Source organism: Canis lupus, chromosome 2 (assembly GCF_003254725.2).
Source record: "Canis lupus dingo isolate Sandy chromosome 2, ASM325472v2, whole genome shotgun sequence".
Taxonomy (NCBI): domain Eukaryota; kingdom Metazoa; phylum Chordata; class Mammalia; order Carnivora; family Canidae; genus Canis; species Canis lupus.
The window spans coordinates 35,137,567-35,161,886 of NC_064244.1; the positions used below are offsets into that span (position 1 = coordinate 35,137,567).

Sequence of the window (24,320 nt, forward strand, 5' to 3'; positions counted from 1 at the left end):
GATGTTACAGAAGAACTCTTAAAAGCTTTTAAAATTGGAACCTGATTTTTCAAAGATAAGCAGGCTAAGAGTATAACACAGAATGAAGCACAGATATTGTTACCTATCCTGTAGAGCTGGATATTAGCATTCTGCTTTGTAAATATTCATTTCTTAAGTCCAAACACTTTGAAACACACCACCATTTAAAAAAAAGATTTTATTCATTTATTCATGAGAGGGAGGAAGGCAGAGGCAGAGGGAGAAGCAGGCTCCCCAGGTGGAGCAGAGTCTGATGTGGAGCCCTATCCCAGGACTGTGAGATCACAACCTGAGCTGAAAGTAAACGCCTAACTGACTGAACCTACCAGGTGCCCCTAAAGACCTTTTTCAAGCTGGCAAACTTTCTTAACCCTTCTGTTCTTCCTAGTTAAAAAAATAAATAAATAAAAAATAAGATGACCACGTTATAGAGAAATTGAAAGAAATCTAGCACCATACTATATTAGCATACTATAGCATATACTATACCATACTAGCAATACTATAATTGCTATAGTATTCTTTAGGGAATAAGGTATATTCCCTTCTAATCTTTTACTTCTGCATTTTTTTCTGTAAACACAATTGCAATAAGGGTTGTACATAATAGTTTCCAGCTTTTCCTGCCTAGCACTGTGTCCTCCTGAGCATTCTTTCAAGTTGCTCTGAAAGGCAATGTGCCGGAATTCTAAAACAGTACAGTTAGAGTGTACTAAGTTCTGGAGCAGTTATCTCCAGAGCAAAAACTGAGAAGGAAGCAAGAAAAAAATGAGGTAGGTCATCCCTTTCCTTTAAAGACCATATCCCTCTCTGGAGTAGCTCCTCTATGCTAGTGATACAAAGCTCTGCTCCTGCTCATGAATATAATGCTCCAGAATTGTTAAATGTCTGGAAGGGCTCAGACCAGAACTTTCCAAGTCTCTCTTCTCTTGACCACAATGGCTGGAAGGCTCCAGGAGGAAATGCTATACATTTAGAGTTGGTGTCTTCAATCATTTATTACATAAAAGAGTTTGCAGGGAAAATAGGGAGAATGAGAGGATACACAGGCATGCTAAGTTTTTGCAACTACCATTTCAAAAAAAGGAATATTACTTTATTTTTTCTTAAAGATTTTATTTATTTATTCATGAGAATACACAGAGAGGAGAGAGAGAAAGAGAGAGGCAGAGACACAGGCAGAGGGAGAAGCAGGTTCCATGCAGGGAGCCCGACACGGGACTCGATCCCGGGTCTCTGGGATCACAACCCGTGCCACAGGCGACGCTAAACTGCTGCACCACCAGGGCTGCCCACCTAGATTACTTATGCAGAATAAAACAGGTAACAGAGAAGCAAAAAGCCCCAGAGGAATCATCCTATGGTGGAGACATCGTGAGTACTCCCTGAAAACTGGTCTATAACCTTATGTTTACAGGAAAACTAGTACCATAATTGCAGAAAATTAATTCCTGAAGCATATGAGGGATGATGCTGAGAACAGTGCTGCTCCCTTGAGGCAGATGCTTTGGGCTCCAGCAAGTAGCAGTCTAGGAGCACTGGATCACCCACTCTCCTGCTTATCCCAAAGTCCAGCTCTACTCTTGACATTTCCTAGAGATCCCATTCCTCCTCCTCAACACATTTCCGATCCCTACTCTGCATGGTAAGCAAGAACAAGAGTTACATTACATCTATACCTTTAAGCTCCTGAGGTGCCTGGGTAGCTCAGTTGGTTAAGCATCTACCTTCAGCTCAGGGCATGATCCCAGGGTCCTGGGAGGGAGCCCCACATTGGGCTTTCTGCGGGGAGCCTGCTTCTCCCTCTCCTTTCCACTTGTGCTCTTTCTGTCTCTCTCAAATACATAAATAATAATAATAATAAAAAAAACAGAACTAGCAAAACAAGCTCCTTATGCAATCCTTACACTAAAGTTGGAAATTAGCAATAGAAACAGACATGTAAATGTAGGGACTGGGCAGCCCCGGTGGCGCAGCGGTCTGGCACCGCCTGTAGCCTGAGGTGTGATCCTGGAGACCTGGGATCAAGTCCCATGTCGGGCTCCCTGCATGGAGCCTGCTTCTCCCTCTGCCTGTGTCTCTGCCTCTCAGTCTCTCTCTCTTTCTCTCTCTGAATAAAATAAATAAATTTTTAAAAAAATTTTTCTTAAAAAAAAATGTAGGGACTAAGTGTAAGATGACAGAGAAGTTTAGACAATAGTGATACCTTATGTTTGGTTGAAGCCTCAGACAAGGCCATTTAAAAGGACATTTTGTCAGATATCAAATCTGAAATTCAGCAGGTAATGTTGGATGATACTTGGGTACCACAGGCACACACAAGTCTGAATAGAGGCTCTAAAACTGGGATTAACTTGGGATAATTAGGAGTTAACAAATGATACAAAAGGGTTGACAATAAAAGCCTTTCTGCACCAGCAAACTCTACCCAAGGTAGGTCTGGGGAATTCTTTCAAGGAAATAAATTCAGTATACTGTCTCTGGGAAGTTATAAGTATATAATTAGCTGTTAGTTCTGTTACGTGCTTCAAGTAGCTATTCAGTAGAGACAGAGATGGGATTAAGAATATGAATATCATGGGGTTACAAATATGTATATAATGAACTACCAAGCTGGTAAAAAATAATTTTCTATTTAAGCTAAATAGAAAGGCTATGCTTTCATGAAGGCTAAAAGGAAGGCTATGCTTTCATGAAGTTATCAGACTAAAACAAAAATGAAAACATTCTCCAGCCTCTGTGTCCTCCAAAAAACACAAATGTTGCTCCTATTAAAGATACTAGCTGCAAGGGGAAAAGATCCTTTTGCAGAATAGCAAGCTTCGGCTTTCTGTCTTTATTTTACTGATGAGTCCTCCAAAGGAATTTCCTGACAGATAGAGGGCAGCATACCAAGCAGTTTGTATTGGAAAACAACAGAGGCGGTCACTCTCTAACATGACTGTATCATTCCCCTACGTAACAATGACACATCTAAAACAGAAGAGATCCATGTGCCATCTGGTGGCGAAAAGGAGAAAGTGCACACTGCAGATATATCAAATTCCCCCAGTTTAGAAGGAATTAAAGTTTAATTATCTTTATCTGATGACACCCTCCCTAAATCCCCACCAGTAAGTCTTCTGTGGAAACTAAAACTGCAACCTTCATGCAAAAGTTCTACAGTTTTGCATTAGTATAGCTCTATACCCCCAAATACTAGTTGTAAACAAGCAGCAATTTCTAATGACAGACACCTCAGTGCAGGGAAAAAGAATGAAACTCAGAGCAAAACAAAGAAAACTAATACAAGAGGTATATTTTAGCAAACAATCAAAGGAGTTTGAGATGATGACTAAATAAAACCAAAGAAAGCTTATGCAAGCAAAAAGAAAAATATATATATAATAAGACCAGAAGTTTCAAATTGAGAGGTATCTTTAGGTTAATCTGTCTCATTTTACAGATGAGGAATCAAGGTACGAAGGAAAATTTCTGGTGCAATCTCATTAGTGGTCAGATTAAAACAAACCATCAGTTTCCCCTATCAGATGTTACAATAAGTAATTTCTTATTTTTGATGGAAGGGGAAATCCTATACCCAGCAATGTAGGTCCAGAAATTTTGTTTCTAAGAATATACCGTGCAGAAATGCAAGAATACAGAGATAAATATGATTTTTCCTGCAGCACTGCTTATAATATAAAAAACTGGTAACTTCTCAGTAAGGGATCAACTGTATAAATTTATATTATGCATTTGATAAAACACAATTATCCATCAGGGCGGCACCTGGGTGGCTCAGCTAGGTTAAGCAACTGGCTCAATTTCAGCTCAGGTCATGATCTCACGGTCTTCCGATCAAGCTCTTCCCTCGGGCTCCACACTTGGTGGAGAGTCTGCTTGAGATTCTATTTTCCTCTTCCCTTCTCCTCTATGCTCACTCTGTCTCTCTCCAAAATAAATAAAACTTTAAAAAAAAAAAAAAAGAATACAACTATCCATTAGAAATAATGAGGTTTATCTGTATGTAATGATATTAAGAGATGCTGAGCCATGTCAAACAAAATGCAGAACAGTATCTACCACTTGGGATTACAAAGATTACATTAAGATATGTGTATACTGGGACGCCTGGGAGGCTCAGTGGTTAAGCGTCTGCCTTCAGCTCAAGGCATGACCCTGGAGTCCCAGAATCGAGTCTTGCATCTGGGCTCCCCATGTGTAGCCAACTGTTCCCTCTGCCTATATCTCTGCCTCTCTTTGTGTCTCTCATGAATAAACAAAATCTTAAAAAATAAAAAAAGATATGTGTATACTCTCATATTTCTGTAGTTTTATCTTTAAATCCTCTTAAGTTTCCAGTAAGGCTCTATGAAAATTTCCCACATTTCCCCACCTGAACTACAAAGAGAAGAGGATTTTGCCTGTTCCTTTATTAGAATAACACATGCAGGTGTAAAGTATGTTAACCATGGTAACTCCAATGCAAGGTGAAGATTTTTTAATTTTATATTTTTAGTGTATTTTTTGCACATGTTGAAAAGAAGGCATCATGACAAACAACAAAGAGGACATCTACACCAGCCCAAGTCCACTGCATGAGAGAGCGAGAAGAAAAGTAATGCTGAGGGAAAGACAGGTCTCTATTAGAGCAACAAGGTGGGTTGATGTCATAGGAGATTTTGCTAGTAATGGACCACAGAATTCCAGAGGATAGAGAATGGGTTTCAGGCACTCAAGTAGGATCAGAGGAGGAGACCGAATAGGATACACAGAGACCCATACGGGAATTCAAGTATAGGAGAGGGTGACCTGGAGGTCTGGGGCTCTTATGGGGAGTAATATAAACCAAGATAAATAGCCTAATATTAGATACAGTGAATTCAAGGCAAATAGTGATAGAAAGGTTGGGAGTAGAGAGGGTATGTGAAAGGGATAGTTTAGGTTATTTTTTATACCCCTGATGATGGGGAGAGGACAACACAAATGTGCAGGGCTCCTCATAACTGCACATTTGTGATTTAAGTTTTTAATTTTAATTATTATTATTTTTTTTTAGAGAGAAAGGAAGAAAGTATACGTGAGGAGATGGGGAGAGAAGGGCACAGGGAAAGGAAGAGGGAGAATCTTAAGTAAGCTCCATGCTGGGCATCTGGATCTCATGACCCTGAGATCATGATCTGAGCCAAAATCAAGAGTCAGATGCTTAACTGACTGAGCCACCCAGGCACCCCAGATTTAGGTTTTCTAAATCACAAGCATGTATCATCTGATATTATGGAACTTCCCAAGTACTTTGCACTAACAGTCTGATCCTACTTAGAACCAAGAAAATTAATTAAAAGACAACAATCTCGGGGCACCCAGGTGGCTTCTCCCTCTCCCTATGCCCTTTCCCCTCCACTCCCTGGCTCGTGCTCTCTCTCAAATAGATATCTTAAAAAAAAAAAAAGACAACAATCCCAACAAATATTCTCTTGAATAGCACCTTGGGTCCTAATCCTATACACTTGAGAGGAACTGAATCCTATACACTAAGGAACTGAAGGAGCAGACATCTTTCTGTCAAAAGACTCACTGAATAATGTAGAGCATGCTGAGTCTTGTTTCTAGGGGTTACAAAGTCTTGTTTCTAGGAGTTAAAGTTGAAGGAACTAAAGAGATTCACTTGGACATTTCCTGATAAAGATCCAATTGACGGAGTGCCACCTAGTAGACAGAGAGGATCACGGGAAAAAGACCTTTCACAATCTAGGGGGAAAGAAGGGATTGCTTCCCCACCACAGGTTCCTCTTAAAGCCTGAACCAAGAAAGTTCTGGGAGAGCAAAAGACGGCTGTTGCCAATAGTTCTGACTTGTGGGACAATAGCACAAATCTTGGGAACCTGACGCACAGTCAAATCCTAACTAGAATACTGTTATTGTTTATAAAATTCTAAGCTCTTGGTCAATACCTTATTTTTTATTTTAGCCAGTTCTTTCTGAATCACTGCTGAAAACAACTTGGAGAACTGTTCTGATTCAGTTTCCATAATGTACCTCACACTTTAACAGGGAGAGGGGGTCTAACACTACATGTTGTCCAATGTGCACCTACTCAGCGTAATTAGCTTATGGATCTCATGAGCCCAAAAGGTTTTTGGAAGCAAGGAATAAACCTAAAAAGGAAACTGCCACTGTACTCAGGACAACAGTTACCACTTCTCACACAGTTTCAAGAGATACTACTTTTCATGAGATCATGTCATCAACACAAGGGAGTAAGGAAAGCTGAATGAAAAACTAGTTATCTTATTCAAAGAAATAATGACCGGAGGTCACCGCAGTGAAGAAAATGCTCCCTAGGAAAAGACTGAAAAAAAAAAAAAAAAATTAACATGTTCCCAAGGAATTCAAGAGAGACAACAAAGACATTATGATAAAAGGTTCCTTGCTGATCACCAAAAGGAGGGTGAAAAAATGAAAAGAACCAGAAGTTTTATAGTACTGCCCATCAAGTCTGAATTCAAAATATTCCCTGGCAAGGAATAAACTGAGTAAATTCATGATTAATATGGGAAGACCAGAGTTCAAAAACAAGAGACTAATCCTTAAGAGAGAAAAAAGTGTAAGAGAATCTGTAGTATACATCTGAGGACTGGTTCCTCATTCTGGGCTCTTCTCTTAGTAAAAAGGCTCACATCTTCCTGAACCATAATGATGCAGGAGCAAGAGACCCTTGATTACAGGAGGCAGATGTAAAGTATGAGGTGGGTATTTTCTTTAATGTCCATTCCTGGAGTAGGTATACAGGAAGTTTTGGCTATCAGTAAAACATAAGGAATACAGCCATATCTAACAAATAATAGACACTTGTATTTGGCAAGTAAGAGAGGAAATAATGCAATGTTATGAAAACCTAGTGTCCAAATAACTTCCTCATCAAGCCTGGGAACTACTGGCTTGTAATCATCTAAGTAAGACTTTCACTGTACTACATAAGCAGGTCTTATTTCTCCAACTAGATTCGTTTTGCTATAATTGAATATACTAGAATCAGAATATGTCTCCTCTTTCTCACCTCTAAATATCCAGCATCTCACCTACTTTCCCTAATCTGCTGTTCCTTTCTTGTACTAAGAGTCACTGCCAGGTACTAAGAAGTGCCTGAATGAAGTGGTTGCAAAAGCCAGCATATCCTCTTTTTTCATCTTCTGTCTGGGTCTAAGCTTCCAAAAGTTTTCAGGACAGGGACATATGCTTCTGGGAAGCAGAGGGCTGGAGTAAGGACTCTGGAATCACACACTCCATGCATGGTCTGAATCCTGGTTGTGGCACCTATTATATAGCCTTGTAAAAGTTATTCACGCTGTATCTCTAATTCTTTATCTGAAGGACAGAATACTTATGGAATGGTAAAATTAAATGATTTACTATCATTTAATTATATCATCAATATTAAGAGTATGAATAAGAGACTTAGTAACTGAAATTGGTTACTTACTTGAAAAACAATTAAGGATGAAGATCTCCTGAAATTTTATACTGGTCATGTTTAAAGTACCAGGAACAAAAGAAACCTTGCTTTCATATTGAGGAGATGTGGGTCTTCTGAGTGCTCACCTCTGAAGTTGCTAGAACTTGAATTTCTCTACCTGATAAAAGCTTTAAGAAACTCAAAGTTTTTTTTACTTAAGTGTTTACTTTTTTACTTAAGTGTTTTTGGGTATGTTGTGAGCAAAGGGGTTACTTGGGAAGTCTGCACTGAGTTTGCCAGCCTGAACACCAAGAGAAGGAAGTTCAAAACTGCATTAGGAAAGACAAAGGCAAATTAGCTACCACGATTACAGTGGTAATTACACATGGCATCAGGTCCCTACACAGCACTTCTGGCTGCTACCTGAGGCCTCTGTGTATGGTATTTAAGACAACCATTTTGTTCCCAAGAGACACGTTCAATAAGCCCCAACATTCAAACACCTCTTGTACCACCACAGATTAACACACTGACTCAAAGGAAAAGAAAGCAGGTAGAGAGAAGAAAAAAAGTAAAACAGGTAGCATTAAAGTCGGTAAAATATTAAAAATCCAAAGAAGAAATAATTTTTAAAAGGGGGAGGTAGTTCTTTTTCGGGAGGAAATGAATGAAAATATAGACGTAGCAAGGGCGACAAGCAGCAGGCAAGTTCTGATGTGCTGAGTGCTGCAAGTAGGTCAGAAACAGGTAAACAAATACTCAGGATTATATTTGACAGGGAAAAAAAACAAACCTCTCCCAGGCATTTCTTTAAAATCATTAAGATTTAGAATGTGTGGGAAACTGCTCATGATTTAGTAATTTTCAAGAACACATCCCCTAGTGTGTCCTAATGAAAAGAGGAAGAAATTAGAGTGTCAATTTAACACCTCAAAGTGCTAACTGAAGCAAAAGATAAAGACAAGCTAGAAATTTCCTCCATCACAACAGCAGCAATCTAGTAGTGCAGATTACTACCTGAAGATCAGTATTCCACTAAATTAAAATGACTAATTCACATTCATTTTTTAAAATCAGAGTAATACACAGAGTTTTCTAAGAATAATTAGAGGGGGGAGCCAAGGCTGGTAGAAAGTTAGAACCTTCCATGAAAAGAAAGTAGTTTCCAGGGCAGAATCTGAGAGCTGAAGGAACATTAAAAAATCTGGTTACTTGGGATTCCTGGGTGGCTCAACGCCTGCCTTCGGCCCAAGGCGTGATCCTCGAGTCCTGGGATTGAGTCCCACGTCAGGCTCCCTGCATGGAGCCTGCTTCTCCCTCTGCCTGTGTCTCTGCCTCAATCTCTCTCTCTGTCTCTCTCTCTCTCTCTCTGTGTCTCTCAAGAATAAATAACTAAAATCTTAAAAAAAAGAAATCTGGTTACACTGCTAAAAATGACGAAAGAGATATGGTCTTCTTGGGTATTTTTAAAACACTATCAATTCACAGTGCGAATAAAATGCCAAGGAAGAGCATGAAACTGCAAACCACCTAACTATAATCCCTAGTAATGCAAATGTACAGAAGAAGGGGGTGACAGGCAGGAGGAATAGGGCTGCCCAGTGTGAGTGTGCAGTGATGCTCAGAGGACAGAGATGCTCAGAGAAAGGGCCTTATGCCACAGGCCAACGTAGGTGTATATTTTGTGAACTTACAAATTAGGAAGTCATTTGATTTTGAGTTTCTCGGTCAACTAGTCTTCACTGATATACAAGAATAGCCTAAGTGGTCATTATCACAGTATTTTTCACTAAACAGGTAGAAGTAATCCTCTTGACTGAGCTTTAGTTCAGAAGATGACAGTGCTTCTAGAGTACAAGGCCACTTTGCGCTGAGTGAAGGGCAAGAGATCACACCTGGGTACAGCGATCTTACACTCTCAGATACACACACATAATTAGAGGCCACCAAAGGCACCTAGCAATGTTAGGCTCCGTAAGAGAACAAAGTGCAGCCTGGTTCCATCAGTTCACTTAAGGAAAAAAAAGAATAAATGTTTATTTACTGGGGGTGGGGAGAAGGCAGAGAGAAGAGGGGGAAATGCTCAAAAGTTGCACTTAATTTTCATCACTAGGGTCATAATATACCTCTAAGGAAACGAAGAGACACTGTAAGATGGAAATACAAAATGATTATGCTACGAATGTCATTAAATTCAAATACTGTATCCCTCAAGGAAATAACTACAAGTGCCCTGTCACAAGATAGCACAAAACCACAAGAATTAGGAAGTGAAGAAAGAAGAGGGCAAAACAGATCAGCTCTTCTAGAGCAAACGGGAAGATATGAAGGTGAAAAAGAAAAGCAAAAATTTATACCAAAAAAAAAAAAACACAAAAAAACAAAAAAAACCCCACACACATGGACCAGAAGACAAGATCCCTGGATTTGGTCATTTAACCTTGGGCAAGCTACCTATTCAATTCAAACATGCTACAGAATGTAGCAAGTATATGGCAGCTTTGACCTAAACTTAAAACAACTGTCTATGCTGTCAGTTAATATCACAGTTACTGGTCCTTCTGGACTCTTTAAAAAAGGGGGGGGGGGGGGGGGGCAGAAAATAAATCAATCCTCTATCTCAACTCAGTTTTCTAAGAAATTCCTTTACATCTGTTACATCTTTTGTCTAATGTTCACGATACCCAATTAATAGGCTCTTCTGTATTCTTACCTTTTGAAGCTGGAGGAGCAAAGGGCCAGGAAGAGGAAAGCATCAGATATTGGAAAGAAATGTAAGAAAGAAAAAGCATCACATATGGTTGTTATTGTAGACAGTCACTCAATCACCTAACCTGTTAAAGACTGGCCCAACCCTTATTAATTAAGTTTGTAGGTCTGGGATGGTACCTTAAAGACAGGACCAGAATCAGTTCAAGAGTATTATCAAAATGGGCCCCCTAATAAGCTTCCTGTCACCTTACTCTCATTCCCCAACATGTTATAATGACAAAAAAAAAAAAAAATACCTACATGCAAAAAAAATGGGAAAGAAAAATAACAAAATGCAACAGTTTTCTTTCCCAACCCCAGCATCCCTGGGATCCAAAAATATCTGAATTTCTTCCAAAGGGGAAAAACTACCTCTCTTCAACTCTCACCCAGGGAAAGGAATGGAATGGGAGATCCACCTAAAGGATATTCTAAGTCCTATACTGGACCTGTGCACGGAAGAGGAAGGTACTCACTCTTGGTCTGGGCAGAAAAGGTAAGAGTAAGTTTGGCGAAAAGTTCATTGTTCTCAAAGCGGTCCTCCTTCACCTTTGTCCAGAAGCAGTCCTGGGACAAGTCCTCAGCAACAAACTGTAGATACAGGCAGGGTGTTCAGAGTTACTAAGCTGAGCCTTGTACTTTCCATCCTAGAAAACTGACTAAGATGCAAAAAAGGGGAGTGATGGTTCTCAGCATTGTCTCACTAGGGGAAGATTAATGTGAGACACAGAAGAGCTGCACTCTTTGTGGTAAGGTCAAGACACAGTGCTTCCACTTTTTTTATTGGTGTTATTCAAGAGCTAGATCCAATTATGCTACTTACCCTCCTTCTAACCTCAAATCCTCTAGTTTTAGAAAAATCGAGGCTTTATTTTACATCTTTCCTTGTTCTACAACATTTTTTCCCATCAATTTGGCTAACTATGACAAATTTGTTCAATTTATAAATAAATCCCTCAGCTCCTTTAACTTGGTTTCTGGAAGCAGAAGGGTGATGCAGAATCACAGGGGCCTCAATTACATAGTGGGGACAATACTGTGCCATGCAAACATATCCTCTCATTTAGCTCATTTATAGGGGAGTGAGATAGCAGGGTGTATCCATAAATCCACCATTTTCAGATCAGCACTACTATCAGCAGCTTGCAGACTGATGAAATGACTGTTGTCAAATTCTCTGTTACTATGGCAGGGTTCTCATACCCTGAGAAAGAAAGACCAAAACATTAACTTAAGGATTTGTTTAGCTTTTGTAGCAGAGTATAGGGCCCAAAGAATTCTTCAAAGTGATGTCTGGCATACAGAAGATGCCTAATATGTGCTGAAGGAACATAAGCGTGAGTGGAACCTGAGAAAGACAGATGCTAGCCCTAAGAAAGGGAAGCCCTTCAATCCCTAGGTGGCTCAGTGGTTTAGTGCCTGCCTTCGGCGCAGGGTGTAATCCTGGAGTCCCGGGATTGAGTCCTGGAACATGAGGCTCCCTGCATGGAGCCTGCTTCTCCCTCTGCCTATGTCTCTGCCTCTCTCTTTCCCTGTGTCTCTCATGAATAAATAAATAAAATCTGTAAGAAAAAAAAAGGGGGGGAAGCCTATCTGGGCACAAAATACAAAATAGGAAACTGAATTGGTTTCTTACTACCTATTGAGGAAAAAATGGAGAGAAATTCTCACCTTGGACCAGTTTGGCCTTCGGAGTTGCACCTCTGGCTTATAAAGCTTCTTTGGGGTTAATCCAAATGGCAGAACTGGGGCTACAGGAACTCCAAATCCAAAAGGCGGAGGTGGAGGCATACCCATTCCAGGAGGAGGTGGAGGAATTCCAGGACCTCCAGGAAATGGAGGGGGTGGAGGGATTCCAGGACCACCAGGAAGAGGAGGAGGAGGAGGTGGTGGCATGCCTGCTCCTCCAGGCAAAGGAGGAGGTGGGGGGATGCCAGTACTCCCGGGCAAAGGAGGAGGTGGGGGGATGCCAGTACTCCCAGGCAAAGGAGGAGGTGGGGGGATGTCAGTACTCCCAGGCAGAGGAGGAGGTGGGGGGATGCTAGTACTCCCAGGCAAAGGAGGAGGTGGGGGGATACTAGCATCCCCAGGCAAAGGAGGGGGTGGGGGGATGCCAGCACCCCCAGGCAGAGGGGGTAGGGAGATGCTACCATCCCCAGGCAAAGGAGGGGGTGGAGGGATACCAACACCCCCAGGCAAAGAAAAGGGAGGTGGTGGAGGAGGAATGGTATCATCTCCAGGAAGAGGAGCTGGGGGGGGTATGCTAGGCTCCCCTGGTAAAGGAGGGGCTGGAGGTGGAATAACAATGCCAGGAGTGGGGGCAATAGTAGCATTGCTAGGAGGGGCCACAGCAGTAACTGCAGCAGAGAGAGAAGCCACTTCTTTCTTGGCATCTTCCAGTTCCTTGGACAGCTTAGCAACCTAGAGGAACAACATCAATGGAAGTATTATTCCTCACTCCACATCAGGGTCTACTGGGCTTGGGAAGGACCTAAAAAACTACTTAGTCCAGAGTTCTCATTTTACACATGAAGACACTAAAAGGAGTCTGACAGATGAAATGATTCCCCCAAAGTCACACAGATATCTAGTGGCAGACCCAAAACTAGAACTCAAGTCTTCATGTTCTTAGTTTGGCATGCTTTGCATTAAAAAGGCAACTTCAACCTTTATGTGAAATTGTCCCTTTAATTAGAAAAAGCAAAGTTCAAGTAAATCAATTATTCTAAAGAAATAACCACATAAATGATCAAGATATCAGATACCACAGATCATTAGATCATTTAAATCATATTAACTGCAAAGAGAGTGTGAACATTAATCTGTTCAGAAACAGCTAAAATAAGAGAAAATTAGCAAACATACGAAGAGTTTTTTTGGATTTTACTCCTGAATTTATGAGACAACTATTAGTTTCATTTCTGGGTATTACTGTGACTTCTTTTATTCTCCGTATTGCTCATCTTTCCCAAATTTTCTATCGTATGTTTTGAAATAAAATAAAATAAATAAATAAAATAAAATAAAATAAAATAAAATAAAATAAAATAAAATAAAATAAAATAAATAAAATAAATAAAATAAAATAAATTAAAATAAAATAAAATAAAATAAAGTAAATGATTTTTAAAATAAGCATCATCTAACTAGATCACCTACTGGTAGTCAAACCCTCTCCCGGAGTAAGATAACTGACTCCTGCTGTAAGACAGGCCTGTCATGAGGCTGCTGATGGCATGGAGGTCACTCTGCCTTGCCTGCTCAGACATTACCTCTCCTGTGAGCTGAGACACCTCTGCTTCCAAGTCCTGCTTCTCTGTAGCAATCTGCTGCTTTTCAGAATCCAAGGCATCCTTTTCTCCCTGAAGATCCTGGAGCTTCTGCTCAAAGTCACTTTCCATCTTCTTCATTTCTACCTGTAGCTCATGTCGGGCTGTTAACTCTGAGTCCAGCTAAAGCAGAAAAGAATCAGGCCCCTAGTGAGCTCCCCATTCCAGCAAGAAACAATGTTACTCCCCAAAATTCTTTGCTTTGTTCTAATTCTTTAAGGAGCTCAGTTTCCCAGGAAATGCCTGGGGGAAAAGACCACCGTAATTTTGACCTTAAAATCAAGTTAAAGAAGGGGGAACTGGGGATCATTTCTACAAGTCTTTCTAATTTGGGGAGTTAGATTAACAAATAAAAACTAACCCCCCCCCAAAAAAAAAAACAAATAAAAACAACCTAAGACAAATACTGTATGATTTCACTTAAACGTGGAATCTAAAAAACAAAACAATGGGAGGACACCTGGGTGGCTCAGTGGTTGAGTGCCTGCCTGATCCTGGAGTCCTGGGATTGAGTCCAACATCGGGCTCCCTACATGGAGCCTGCATCTCTCTCTGCCTATGTCTCTGCCTCTCTTGGTCTCTCATGAGTAAATAAATAAATAACAAAATAAATGAACAAAAAAAGCAGAAATGAACTGACAAATACAGAGAACAAAGAGGTATTTACCTGAGGGAAAGGGGGTGGGAGATGGGTAAAATAGGTGATGGAGAGCAGAAGGTATGGCACAGGGAATACAGTGAATGGTATCATAAGAGTGTTGTATGGTGACAGATGGTAGCTACACTCGTGGAGAGAACAGCATAATGTACAGAGTTGGTCAAATCACTATGTTATGCCCCTAAAACTAACATAACATTGTGTGTCAACTGTATTTCAATTAAAAAACAAACAGGGATGCCTGAGTGGCTTAGTTGGTCAAGCATCCCACTCTTAATTTCAGCTCAGGTCATGATCTCAGGATTATGAGATTGAGCCCTACCTTGGGCTCTGTGCTCATCGCAGAGTACACTTAAGATTCTCTCCCTCTAGGGGATCCCTGGGTGGCTCAGCAGTTTAGAGCCTGCCTTCGGCCCAGGGCGTGGTCCTGGAGTCCCGGGATCGAGTCCCACATCAGGCTCCCTGCATGGAGCCTGCTTCTCCCTCTACCTGTGTCTCTGCCTCTCTCTCTCTCTCTCTCTCTCTCTCTCTCTGTGTGTCTCTCATGAATAAATAAAAAATATTTAAAGATTCTCTCCCTCTCACACTCCCTTAGGCAGCACATATACTAACATTCTCTTCCTCTCCCTTTGCTCCCTTCCCCACCCCCATCCTGCAGTTACGCGCGCGCACACACACACACACAAACACACAATACTCTCTGTTAAAAAAAAGGGGGGGGGGTTGGGGAGGGACAAAAAAAAGCCCAACAAATAAACCTAAAATTTTAAAGAAATTTAACATTGTTAAGACATTTAAACCAGAGCAGCTATGGTGTACAATCCCAGCCTCTAGGAGCAAAACCCTATCAACCACAATGGAAGTCCTTAACAAATGAAGAGGGGAAAAAAAAAGAACCTGTCCCTGTTTTAGAGATAAGAAGCCTGAGATGCCAGCAAAACTGCAAGAGCTGTCACTGTTATACGTAAGAGTCATCTGTCATTCTTGTCCTACCCAGGGGCTCAAGAACTGTACACTACTAACTCCTCAGTATCATATCCATATTAGTTTCTCCAGTGACTAAGCTACACCAGAAAGGTTTCCCCTAGGAACTGCTACTGGGTGCTGAATGCCTGCAAAATATCACAGGTAACAGTTTTACATGTCAGAAAAAAATCATAATCCTTAAAAAGTAAAAGAAAGGAAAGGCAGAAAGAAAGAAAGGCCTCAATGTTTTTGATCTCTCACACATACCTTTTTTTCCAGCTCTGTAGCTTTGGCTTCAGATTTCTCCACCTTTGTTTTATCAATCATTTGATCTGAAAAGAAGTCGTCAGTAAGTGAAGCTACTATCCTCTCGTCTTTCCCTCACTACCTACACCCCTTCAATATAACAAAAGGGCAGTCTTTTGTCCATTTCCTTATTTGTATTATCCTTCTTAAAATGTTCTGCAGTAAGCAAAGAAATAAATCTTTAGTTCAACACGCAATTTCTGAGTGCCTTTTATGCAGTAAGGCTACCATGCTGGGTGGCCGGGAGAGTGCCCACAAGGGGTACTTAAGAATATCCGAGACCAGCAGGAGGCAAAGATAACAGGTAAAGTCCCTTCAAAAAGTGGGGTGATGTGTGAGCGGGGGTAAATTTTTACATTTATGAAACACTAAACCAACACTAAACCAATTATATCCACAATTCCATGGGCTCCCTAAACTTTCTCATAGTTCAATACTGAATCTCTGAGAATAAAGGTTTAAGTTTTACGCAATTACCGGGCTCTGCCACCCTAACAAAGCCCTTTCTTCACAGATAACTATGCCTCATTACCTAAAAATAATAGCCCTTGCAGTAACTCTCTCTATATTCCTAGTATAGATGTTGGTTAACACCTAAAGATAAAAACAGAAATACCTGGAAACTAGAAAGATATCTTCTCTAAAAATTTCACTGGAAGATAAAAAAAAAATGGAAGGTAGAGTATGGTTTTAAGGAGCCAGACAGAAGAATATACTTACCAATCAACCCCTCAATATCAATCTGGAGGTGTCGGCACTTGAAGTCAGGATCAGCCCCATTCTTATGCAAAACTATCTGAGAAATACATTCTTCAATCAACCTATAGTACTGAGGTCTATGGAAGGAAGAGAACAAGGTTATTAGAGGAAAACCAAAATATAATTTTCAGAAGCATTCAGGATTAGGAAAAGTTGACTGCTTTCATAACAGAGGGACCTGAGAAGTGTTCCCTAAAAGACCTTCTCATAAAACTAACAGAAGTCTGCTGCCATGCTAGGAAACTCCCACTTCTACAACAGCTATTCCATCTACTTCAGATAATCAAAACTTGTTGCCATCTACCATCTGGTGCCAATCATTTCCCATCTAAAAGTCAGACTTGATCCTTTCTGTGATAGCTAGCTGCTGAATCTCTAGTGCTAGGCAACCTGAAAGAACCTTATATGGTACCTCCCTTGATTATCATCTTTACTCCACCTTACCTCCCCTCTTCAAAAAACGAAGGACATTTTACCTTATACATTCTGATCACTTCCATAAGGATGCCATTCAGTCAGATTAAAAGGACAACTGCTCCTTTTATATGTGACTAAAAATAAACTGTAATCCTTGTCTTTGTCCCTTTTTTCCCCTTTAGAGACAGTCTTTGAATTTAAGGATTTTGCTCTCTCTACTTAGGTTCAAATTCAATACTTCTCACAAGTATACCATCTTACCTGGCCTCATAGTCATTTCGGACCAAGAGCAAGTGCTGCAGGATGGACAGGAAGTGTGGCTCTGCCTTTGAATCTTTCACTGTGTTTAAGAGAATCTGGAAGACATCACTGAAGTCAGTGGAAAAGAGGAAGAGGCTAAGGAAAGCATATTTTTTAGAAACCATGTTTAATAGGTGGATTGCCCTACTCTTGGCAAAAGTCACAAAATGCCACTTCTAACAGTCATTTCTCTTATAAACATTACCCAAAATTTTTAGTTCCATAAACTTCCTCAGGCCAAAGGACTGGTGAGTTGGGTGTACTATACATGGAGATAAGAGGATTGCCAGTACTTGGCTTGAAGATAAAGCAGTAGGCAGAAAAGAAAACTGCCTACAAGTCACTTGTGTCAAATAGCAATATGCAGCCAAACTACTCCCTCTGTCAGTCTCAGGGACACTGAGAAGAAAGCAAATTACAAGCCCACTCCCCGACTTGTACATGTTCTCCAAAGGCTAGCTCTATACTTTAGTAAGCTAAGATCTCATGTTCTAGGAGGTTCATGCTCATTTTGATAGTTACTTCCATGCTGAGGAATCCTCAGATCACTTTCCTCAATTCTCTGCTTCAAGTTGAGGTAAATAAAGCCGACTGCAATCAAAAGACATCTGCCTTACCTACTGAGAAGATACACAGGCTGATGCCCTGTTCTGAGTCCTCAGGGATCTACACTGAATGTCTCATATGTCTTGAACCCAGTCCATAAAAAGGATATTCCATCTCCATTCGAATGTCATCTAGCCGTCCCTTTAGGTCATAGGAATCTTCTTCTCCTTGTTCATCAAACACATTTAGTTGCACTCTCATATCATCATTTTCAATTTCTCGAAGGTCCTGTCAATGACAAAAGTACAAGTCAGGGAACCCAGAAGTGTCCTATGCTGGCTAGAAACCCAAGCCTTTCAGCCTGGTTCTTAAATTGAAAGCTGAAGTTACACCAGAAATGACAGGACTATCAGAGCAAGCAGGACACAGTGTGGCTGTCCTAACAAAGAGCTGAATCTCACCTGCAACACCTGATGCAGCCCCAGGCGCATCAGTTCACTTCGAATGTGAACTCGGAAGTCAAGTTCTTCTGCTGGTGTGATGAGAGCATTGATCAGCTGTAGGCAGCCCACCTAAAGTGAGAAAATTCAGCAGTATGTCATTGTAGATTCCTAGAGATCCAGATTCCATTTTCTTTACGTGCGTACTGATTGTAATGTAATGTAGAAGATGTAGTACAGGGGCAGCCTGGGTGGCCCAGTGGTTTAGTGCCACCTTCAGCCCAGGGGCTGATTCTGGAGATCCGGGATTGAGTCCCACGTCGGGCTCCCTGCACGGAGCCTGCTTCTCCCTCTGCCTATGTCTCTGCATCTCTCTATCTCTCTGTGTCTCTGTGTCTCTCATGAATAAATAAATAAATAAAATATTAAAAAAAAAAAAAGAAGATGTATTACAAAACTACAAGAACTTTCTGCTAGAGCAGTAAGACCTCATTTGAACCCAGGTCTGGAGAGCTTAGAGGTCTAAATGATTCCAAGGATTTGATGGTATACTTTGTTCTTGGCCTTGGCTTTCCTAGCATATAAATACATAGCATGCCCTTTCCCCCATCTCAAAATAAGGAAAGCTGCTTTTTCTTTGCCTTCTTGGAGAGAAGGATAATCATCTTCCCTTCAGAACAAATCCTGAAATATATACAGGCAAAATTTGTTTCATTGTGCGCTTCACTTTATTGCACTGCTCTATGTAGTGCATTTTTCCTACTAACTGAAGGTCTGTGGCAACCCCATGTCAAGCAAATTTATCAGTGCTGATTTTCCCTTTTTTTAAGATTTTATTTATTTATTCATGAGAGATTGAGAGAGAGAGAGACAGAGAGAGAAAGAAAGGCAGAGACACAGGCAGAGGGAGAAGCAGGCTCCATGCAGGGAGCCTGACGTGGGACTGGATGCCGGGTCTCCAGGATCAGACCCTGGGCTGAAGGTGGCACTAAACTGCTGAGCGACCCAGGCTGCCCCTAGTGCTGATTTTCCAATAGCACTTGCTTACTTCTTGTTTCTGTGTCATATTTTGGTAATTCTCAGAGTATTTAAAACTTTTTCATTATTTTATTTGTTATGGTAATCTGTAATCAGTGATTATGACTTGCTGAAAGCCTGTATGATAGTTACATTTTTAAGCAAAGTAATTAAGGTAGGTAGAGTGTTGTTGTAGACATAATACTACAGCACACATGACTACAGTATAGAGTAAACATAACTTTACATGCATGAAACTGGGAAACCAAAGAATTCATTTAACTCACTTTACTAAGATATTTGTTTTATTGTAGTGTTCTGGAAGCAAACCTGCAGTATCTTCAAGGTATGCCTATAGCTGGGAACTATTCCATGTGTTCTATTAAAAAGTCAAACGAACCTAAGTCCTTCCATCTTGAATTTTATTCTTGGGCCCAGTTTCAGAGGATATACTTGCCTTGAGTGCAATGGAGGTCCCACTTTTTAATCCATCCAACAATGGCTGGAAACGTTCCACCTCATCCATCTCAGCTCTTTCTGTCATCGCTGTCAAAACTCTCTCATTCCTGCCCAGGAGAAAGGAAAGGGAGAGAAATGTCCAGGTGCTCTGACACAGACAGGCACAACCAATAGATTATACAGAGGCACAGATCAGTTAGGAAATAGAACATTATCAAACATCAGACTTCCAACATTATTCTCCTCATCACCTAGGGTAGGGACCAGAATCTACTGAAAACTAAGGACAATCTCCTCAGAAAAATGTATTCCCTAAAACCCTATTCCTAGACTCCTATCTATGGATACCAAATTAAGACACTCATTCTATGGAGCATAAACTGTTTAAGTTTTGGAGGGGTAGTTAATATTACCAGTTTTAAATGCACATAACATTTGGCTTACTTCTAGAAACTTATTCAACATAAATGCATGAATGTGAAAGGAACATATGTACAAACATCATCTGTAATAGTAAAACAACTTATCACCTAAAGCAGGGGCCAGAATCTGCTAAGAAAAAAAAAAAATGTCTACCTAAAAAGTCTAACAATGAGGAAACTTAAATAAATTATGGGATATACATACTATGGAATCCTAAACAGCCACTAAAGATAAGGTAGATCTCTAGGTACCAAAACAGAAAAATGTTCAACACCAATTGCTAAATTAAAAAATTAAAAAAAAAAAAAGGGTGAGAGGAAACAAATGATATGATTCAGTTTTTACTAAACCAAACTGCTCCACAACAATAAAAATCTATCCTATGCATGTGATTTGTTTTATAGGTATAAGCCATCTTCCCTTAGTTCTAAGATACCATCTTCAGGAGTGGCAGAAAATATCTTAGAAGCCAGAAATACAATTTGCCTGTACTAGTAAAAAAATCTATGAGACTATACCAAGCCATTAACACTGGTTACCTCTGCAGAAACAGGCTTTACAGAAGGGATGAGGCTGTTAAATTTTATTTTATATGTTTCTATATTGTTTGAGTTAAAAAAATAAAGTTGTATTACTTCTGAATTTAAGAAAAGCAAAGTAAAAGCAACCCCAGTTCTAGGTAACATAGACGTTAATGGAGCTCTAGGAGATGCCCTACAGATTACCCCTCTGATAACCAGAAGTACACTAAGGACAGCACTAAACACCTCATGGTCCTTCTTAAACATTACGATTCACAGTGTTCATGCCTTGGTCTTACCTAGTATTCAAGACAAAGTGGATACCCAAGCAACTCAATTTTCCTCTAGACTAGGGAAGATGATAAAAAAGAGAATGTAGAAGAGCTATAACCCAGTCACATACATGTCCTCCGGCTGCGGTAAGATACAAAGAGCAGAAAGCAGCTTAGCTGCATCAATCATCATGTTGGGAACAGCAGGATCCATGGCTCTGACCAGCAGCAGGATTCCTTCTTCTGCTTCCAGCATGGTCTTAATTCCAAACTGGTAGGACAAGAACAGAGAAGGGAGGCTTAATGATGACAGCATCTAAACTTAGGAACTGTTAGGGGCTGAATGGAGTTCCCCTCTAAATTCTTATGTTGAAGTCCTAACCCCCAATACCTTAGAATATTACCTCATTTGGAAATAGGGTCATTGGTAGATTCAATTGCTTAAGTTACAACAAGGTCTTACTAGAGTAGGATGGACCCTTAATCCAATACGACTGTTGTCCCTATAACATGGAAACGTGTTGACACAGAACATGCACACAAGAATACCTTGTGAACATGAAGGCAGACATTGGGATGAGGTATCAAAAAGCCATGGAATGCCAGAGATTGCAAACAAGCTACCAGAAGCCAAGAGAAAGGCATGGACCATAGTCTCCCTCACAGCCCTTGGAAGGACTCAATCCTAACAACACCCTGATCTTAGATTTAGGGCCTCCAAGAACTATGAGACAATAAATTTCTGTTGTTGAATACACAATGTGTAGTACTTTGTTATAGCAGCCACAGCAAACTAATACAGAGGCAGACCTCTTCCACAGCTAAATAGATAAGAGCATAGATACAACACAATTTTACATTTGATACAACACAATTATAGGTCTTTAAGAATAAAAATCTTTGTTTCTTTTATTTCTTTTAAATGTCCCCTCACATCCAATGAAATAAGTTAACTGTAACAAAATTAAACAATGAGGAAGATAGATCTGCATTCTGGAACAAACAACTGTGAGAGCCTTGAGTTCAAATAAGAAAAGAAAGAAAGGAAGAAAGAAAGCATGCAAGAAAGCAAGAAAGGAAGCCAGGAAGAAAGAAAGGAGTGAAGAAGGAAGGTTGGTAGGTTGATTCTAAGTAGGAACAGTATGGAAAACAAACAAATAAGCAGAGAATAAAATAAACCTTCCAAAATCAATAAATACAGATCAGGAAATTCACAAGCATTAGCAAAACAAAGTATAAAAAAAAGGAAGGACAGTGAGCCTATGTTCTGAAACAGACATCAGAACTGGGAAAAATGGTCCATAGAGACATACCTATGTGGCAATCAAAAAGTCCTAATACTAAAAGGGAAAGCTAGAAGTCTTAAAGCTCATAACCCCAGGCCCTTTTGGAGTTTTCCAATAGAGAAGAAAAAATAGGGTTCATGATGCAGGTTGGAATGAGAATGGGAAAAGTCTCACCTTATTATTCATAAACGCTTTCAAGCAACGGATGATCTCATGCTTGTTACGGCTGTCGTAGCTTCTGTTTGTAGAAGACATAATCAGTGAGTTCCCTTTATTGTATACACCTCTCCCATTTGACTTTTCTGTTTTACAACACAGGTCTTTAGAACATCCCCAACTAGTAGCTGAGTAAATTCTAGCACACAGCAATTTGTCTTGAAGCACTGGCAAAAACAGGTGGTTGAAGAGGGATTGCCACCATCAGATCTTTGGTTAATCTTCTCGTAATCACAGAATTTAGTACAACATTAAAATCTTCTGTTTAATTCCCTAGATTTCTTTCTAAGTGCTAAATCTAATCAGGATAACATCCTATCCATTATTGCTTGTTTCACTACGTCAAAGGTTTTAAGCCTGTTCATTCAGGAAGTATAGGCCTTGTGTTTTGTTTTGGAAAGATCTCAAGAAACAGAGAAGTCACTGTGGGTCAGGCTGACTTCAATGTAGCCTAAGATAGTCCAAGATATCCTGAGAACTATTCCAACCCTAAAGACTGTCAGAAAGGGATGCCTGGGTGGCTCAGTGGTTGAGAGTCTGCCTTTGGCTCAGGGTGTGATCCTAGGGTCCTGGGATCAAGTCCTGCATCGGGCTTCCTATAGGGAGCCTGCTTCTCCCTCTGCCTATGTCTCTGTCTCTCTGTGTCTCTCATGAATAAATAAAATCTTAAGAAAGAAAGAAAGAAAGAAAGAAAAGAAAGAAAAGAAAGAAAGAAAGAACAAAAGAAAGAAAAGAAAAGAAAGAAAAGAAAAAGAAAGAGAAGAAAGAAAGTTAGTCCCCAAGAACAGGTCCCAGGGGAGCTCTGAATGAACTCCGAGCCCACTTCCACATCGGGTAAGAACCTTTGCTGCAAGACCCACAGTGTTATGTGGTCCACAGCCTGTGCTATGCACTGTGTTCCTCTTCTCTTTCCTGTGTCTATAATCATCAGTCATCCTCTAGTTGCTCAAAGATAAACCCTGTTCTCAACTAAAAGCATATTCTGGTCCACAACTTCTCATTTTAGTGCCACTTTCTCCCTTAGAGCAGTCAAGTCCCCCACTACCCTTCACCGGGAAGATGTCAAAAGTTCAAAGTCCTCACCCAGCACTTTCCTCTTTCTCATCATGGAGTCGTTTAAGGATGTCCAATAAAGAGGCCAGGCCCTCAGCACCAAATGTTTGCACCCAGCTGTAAGGAATTGAAAGAGACAATGCAATATCAAATCAAATCAATCAGCAATTATTCACCCAAACAAATTCTACCCTGACAGTCTTTCCTCCCAATCGAGAACTCTCATATGCCCTGACTCCTCTGATCTTCAATCCTCATCAGTAAACCTTAACCTTGGGTTCTTACTCTTGTTACCACCTCAGAATCCTTACCTGACGGGGTTGTTGTTGAGGGAGACACGAAGGGACTCCAGGCAGGTGAGCAGAGGCATATCCCGCAAGCCTGACCTCAACTCCTGAATGTACATCATGGCAGACCTAGAGCTCTCCTTCTGGCTCATGCCCTAGATGGGAGCATATGAAGAAATTAGTCAACACTGGACCCAGTCATAAACTGGACTAGCATTAGTCATTACCTTCTGAATATCAAGGAAGACACACATCATACATACCACCAAACTCTATGGAACTGAGAATTTTCCATCCCATTCCCCATATGCACTTCATGAAGACTAAATCAGGCAAAAAGTATGTCAATGACGCTAACTCGAATGAGAGTAAAACATGAGTAGGCTTGTGTGACAGAATAAAGTAAGAGTGATGAAGGCATAAAATGTTTTATAAAATTGGTAAAACAAACAGGTCCAAGATAAGGGCAGTCTCCCATGTCATGGGTACCTGCCCCAGGACTCACAGCCTTAGAGGTGTGCAAGTATTGGGACACCATCTCCCTCTTGATGATAATGTCCTTCTCCCTCAAAGGCTGCTGTTTCTCCTCGTTCAGATTCATATCCAGCTAGTAGACAAAAAAAAGAAAAAAGAAAAAACAAAATTGTATCAAAGTCCTTATAAGTTTTCAGTGTTTAATATTTAGTATACTCAGTAAAGAGTTAAACACATCAAATGCTTACTGAATAAGTAAGTGTTCCTGATCCCTTGAGATTTAATCTATTACATATTGCAGATAATGAAAATTCCTCAGGGATAAATGTTAATGGTTAACATTTTAGCATAAATTCTTACAGACACTTTTATACATTTAAT

General features: G+C 40.3%; 1 protein-coding gene and 1 long non-coding RNA gene across 3 annotated transcripts in view; one reads left to right on the forward strand and one right to left on the reverse strand.

The window, feature by feature from the left end:
• The window catches only part of DIAPH1 (diaphanous related formin 1), a 97,683-nt gene that overhangs the window by 36,319 nt on the left and 37,044 nt on the right, over positions 1-24,320 (reverse strand). For both annotated transcript variants that reach the window (XM_049097667.1, XM_049097668.1), the window contains 14 exons: positions 23,971-24,072; positions 23,490-23,620; positions 23,209-23,295; positions 22,084-22,147; positions 20,755-20,894; positions 19,406-19,514; positions 17,953-18,063; positions 17,661-17,779; positions 16,907-17,023; positions 16,190-16,305; positions 15,431-15,495; positions 13,483-13,662; positions 11,882-12,631; positions 10,687-10,801 (listed from right to left, as the gene is read on the reverse strand). In XM_049097667.1, coding sequence (XP_048953624.1) covers positions 10,687-10,801; positions 11,882-12,631; positions 13,483-13,662; positions 15,431-15,495; positions 16,190-16,305; positions 16,907-17,023; positions 17,661-17,779; positions 17,953-18,063; positions 19,406-19,514; positions 20,755-20,894; positions 22,084-22,147; positions 23,209-23,295; positions 23,490-23,620; positions 23,971-24,072 — 2,206 coding nt within the window. The remainder of the gene's footprint in view (positions 1-10,686; positions 10,802-11,881; positions 12,632-13,482; positions 13,663-15,430; positions 15,496-16,189; positions 16,306-16,906; positions 17,024-17,660; positions 17,780-17,952; positions 18,064-19,405; positions 19,515-20,754; positions 20,895-22,083; positions 22,148-23,208; positions 23,296-23,489; positions 23,621-23,970; positions 24,073-24,320) is intronic.
• On the forward strand, positions 624-10,706 carry LOC112658959 (uncharacterized). Its single transcript, XR_004814057.2, has 3 exons — positions 624-794; positions 4,523-4,662; positions 10,571-10,706. It is a non-coding gene; the product is annotated as an uncharacterized LOC112658959 (long non-coding RNA).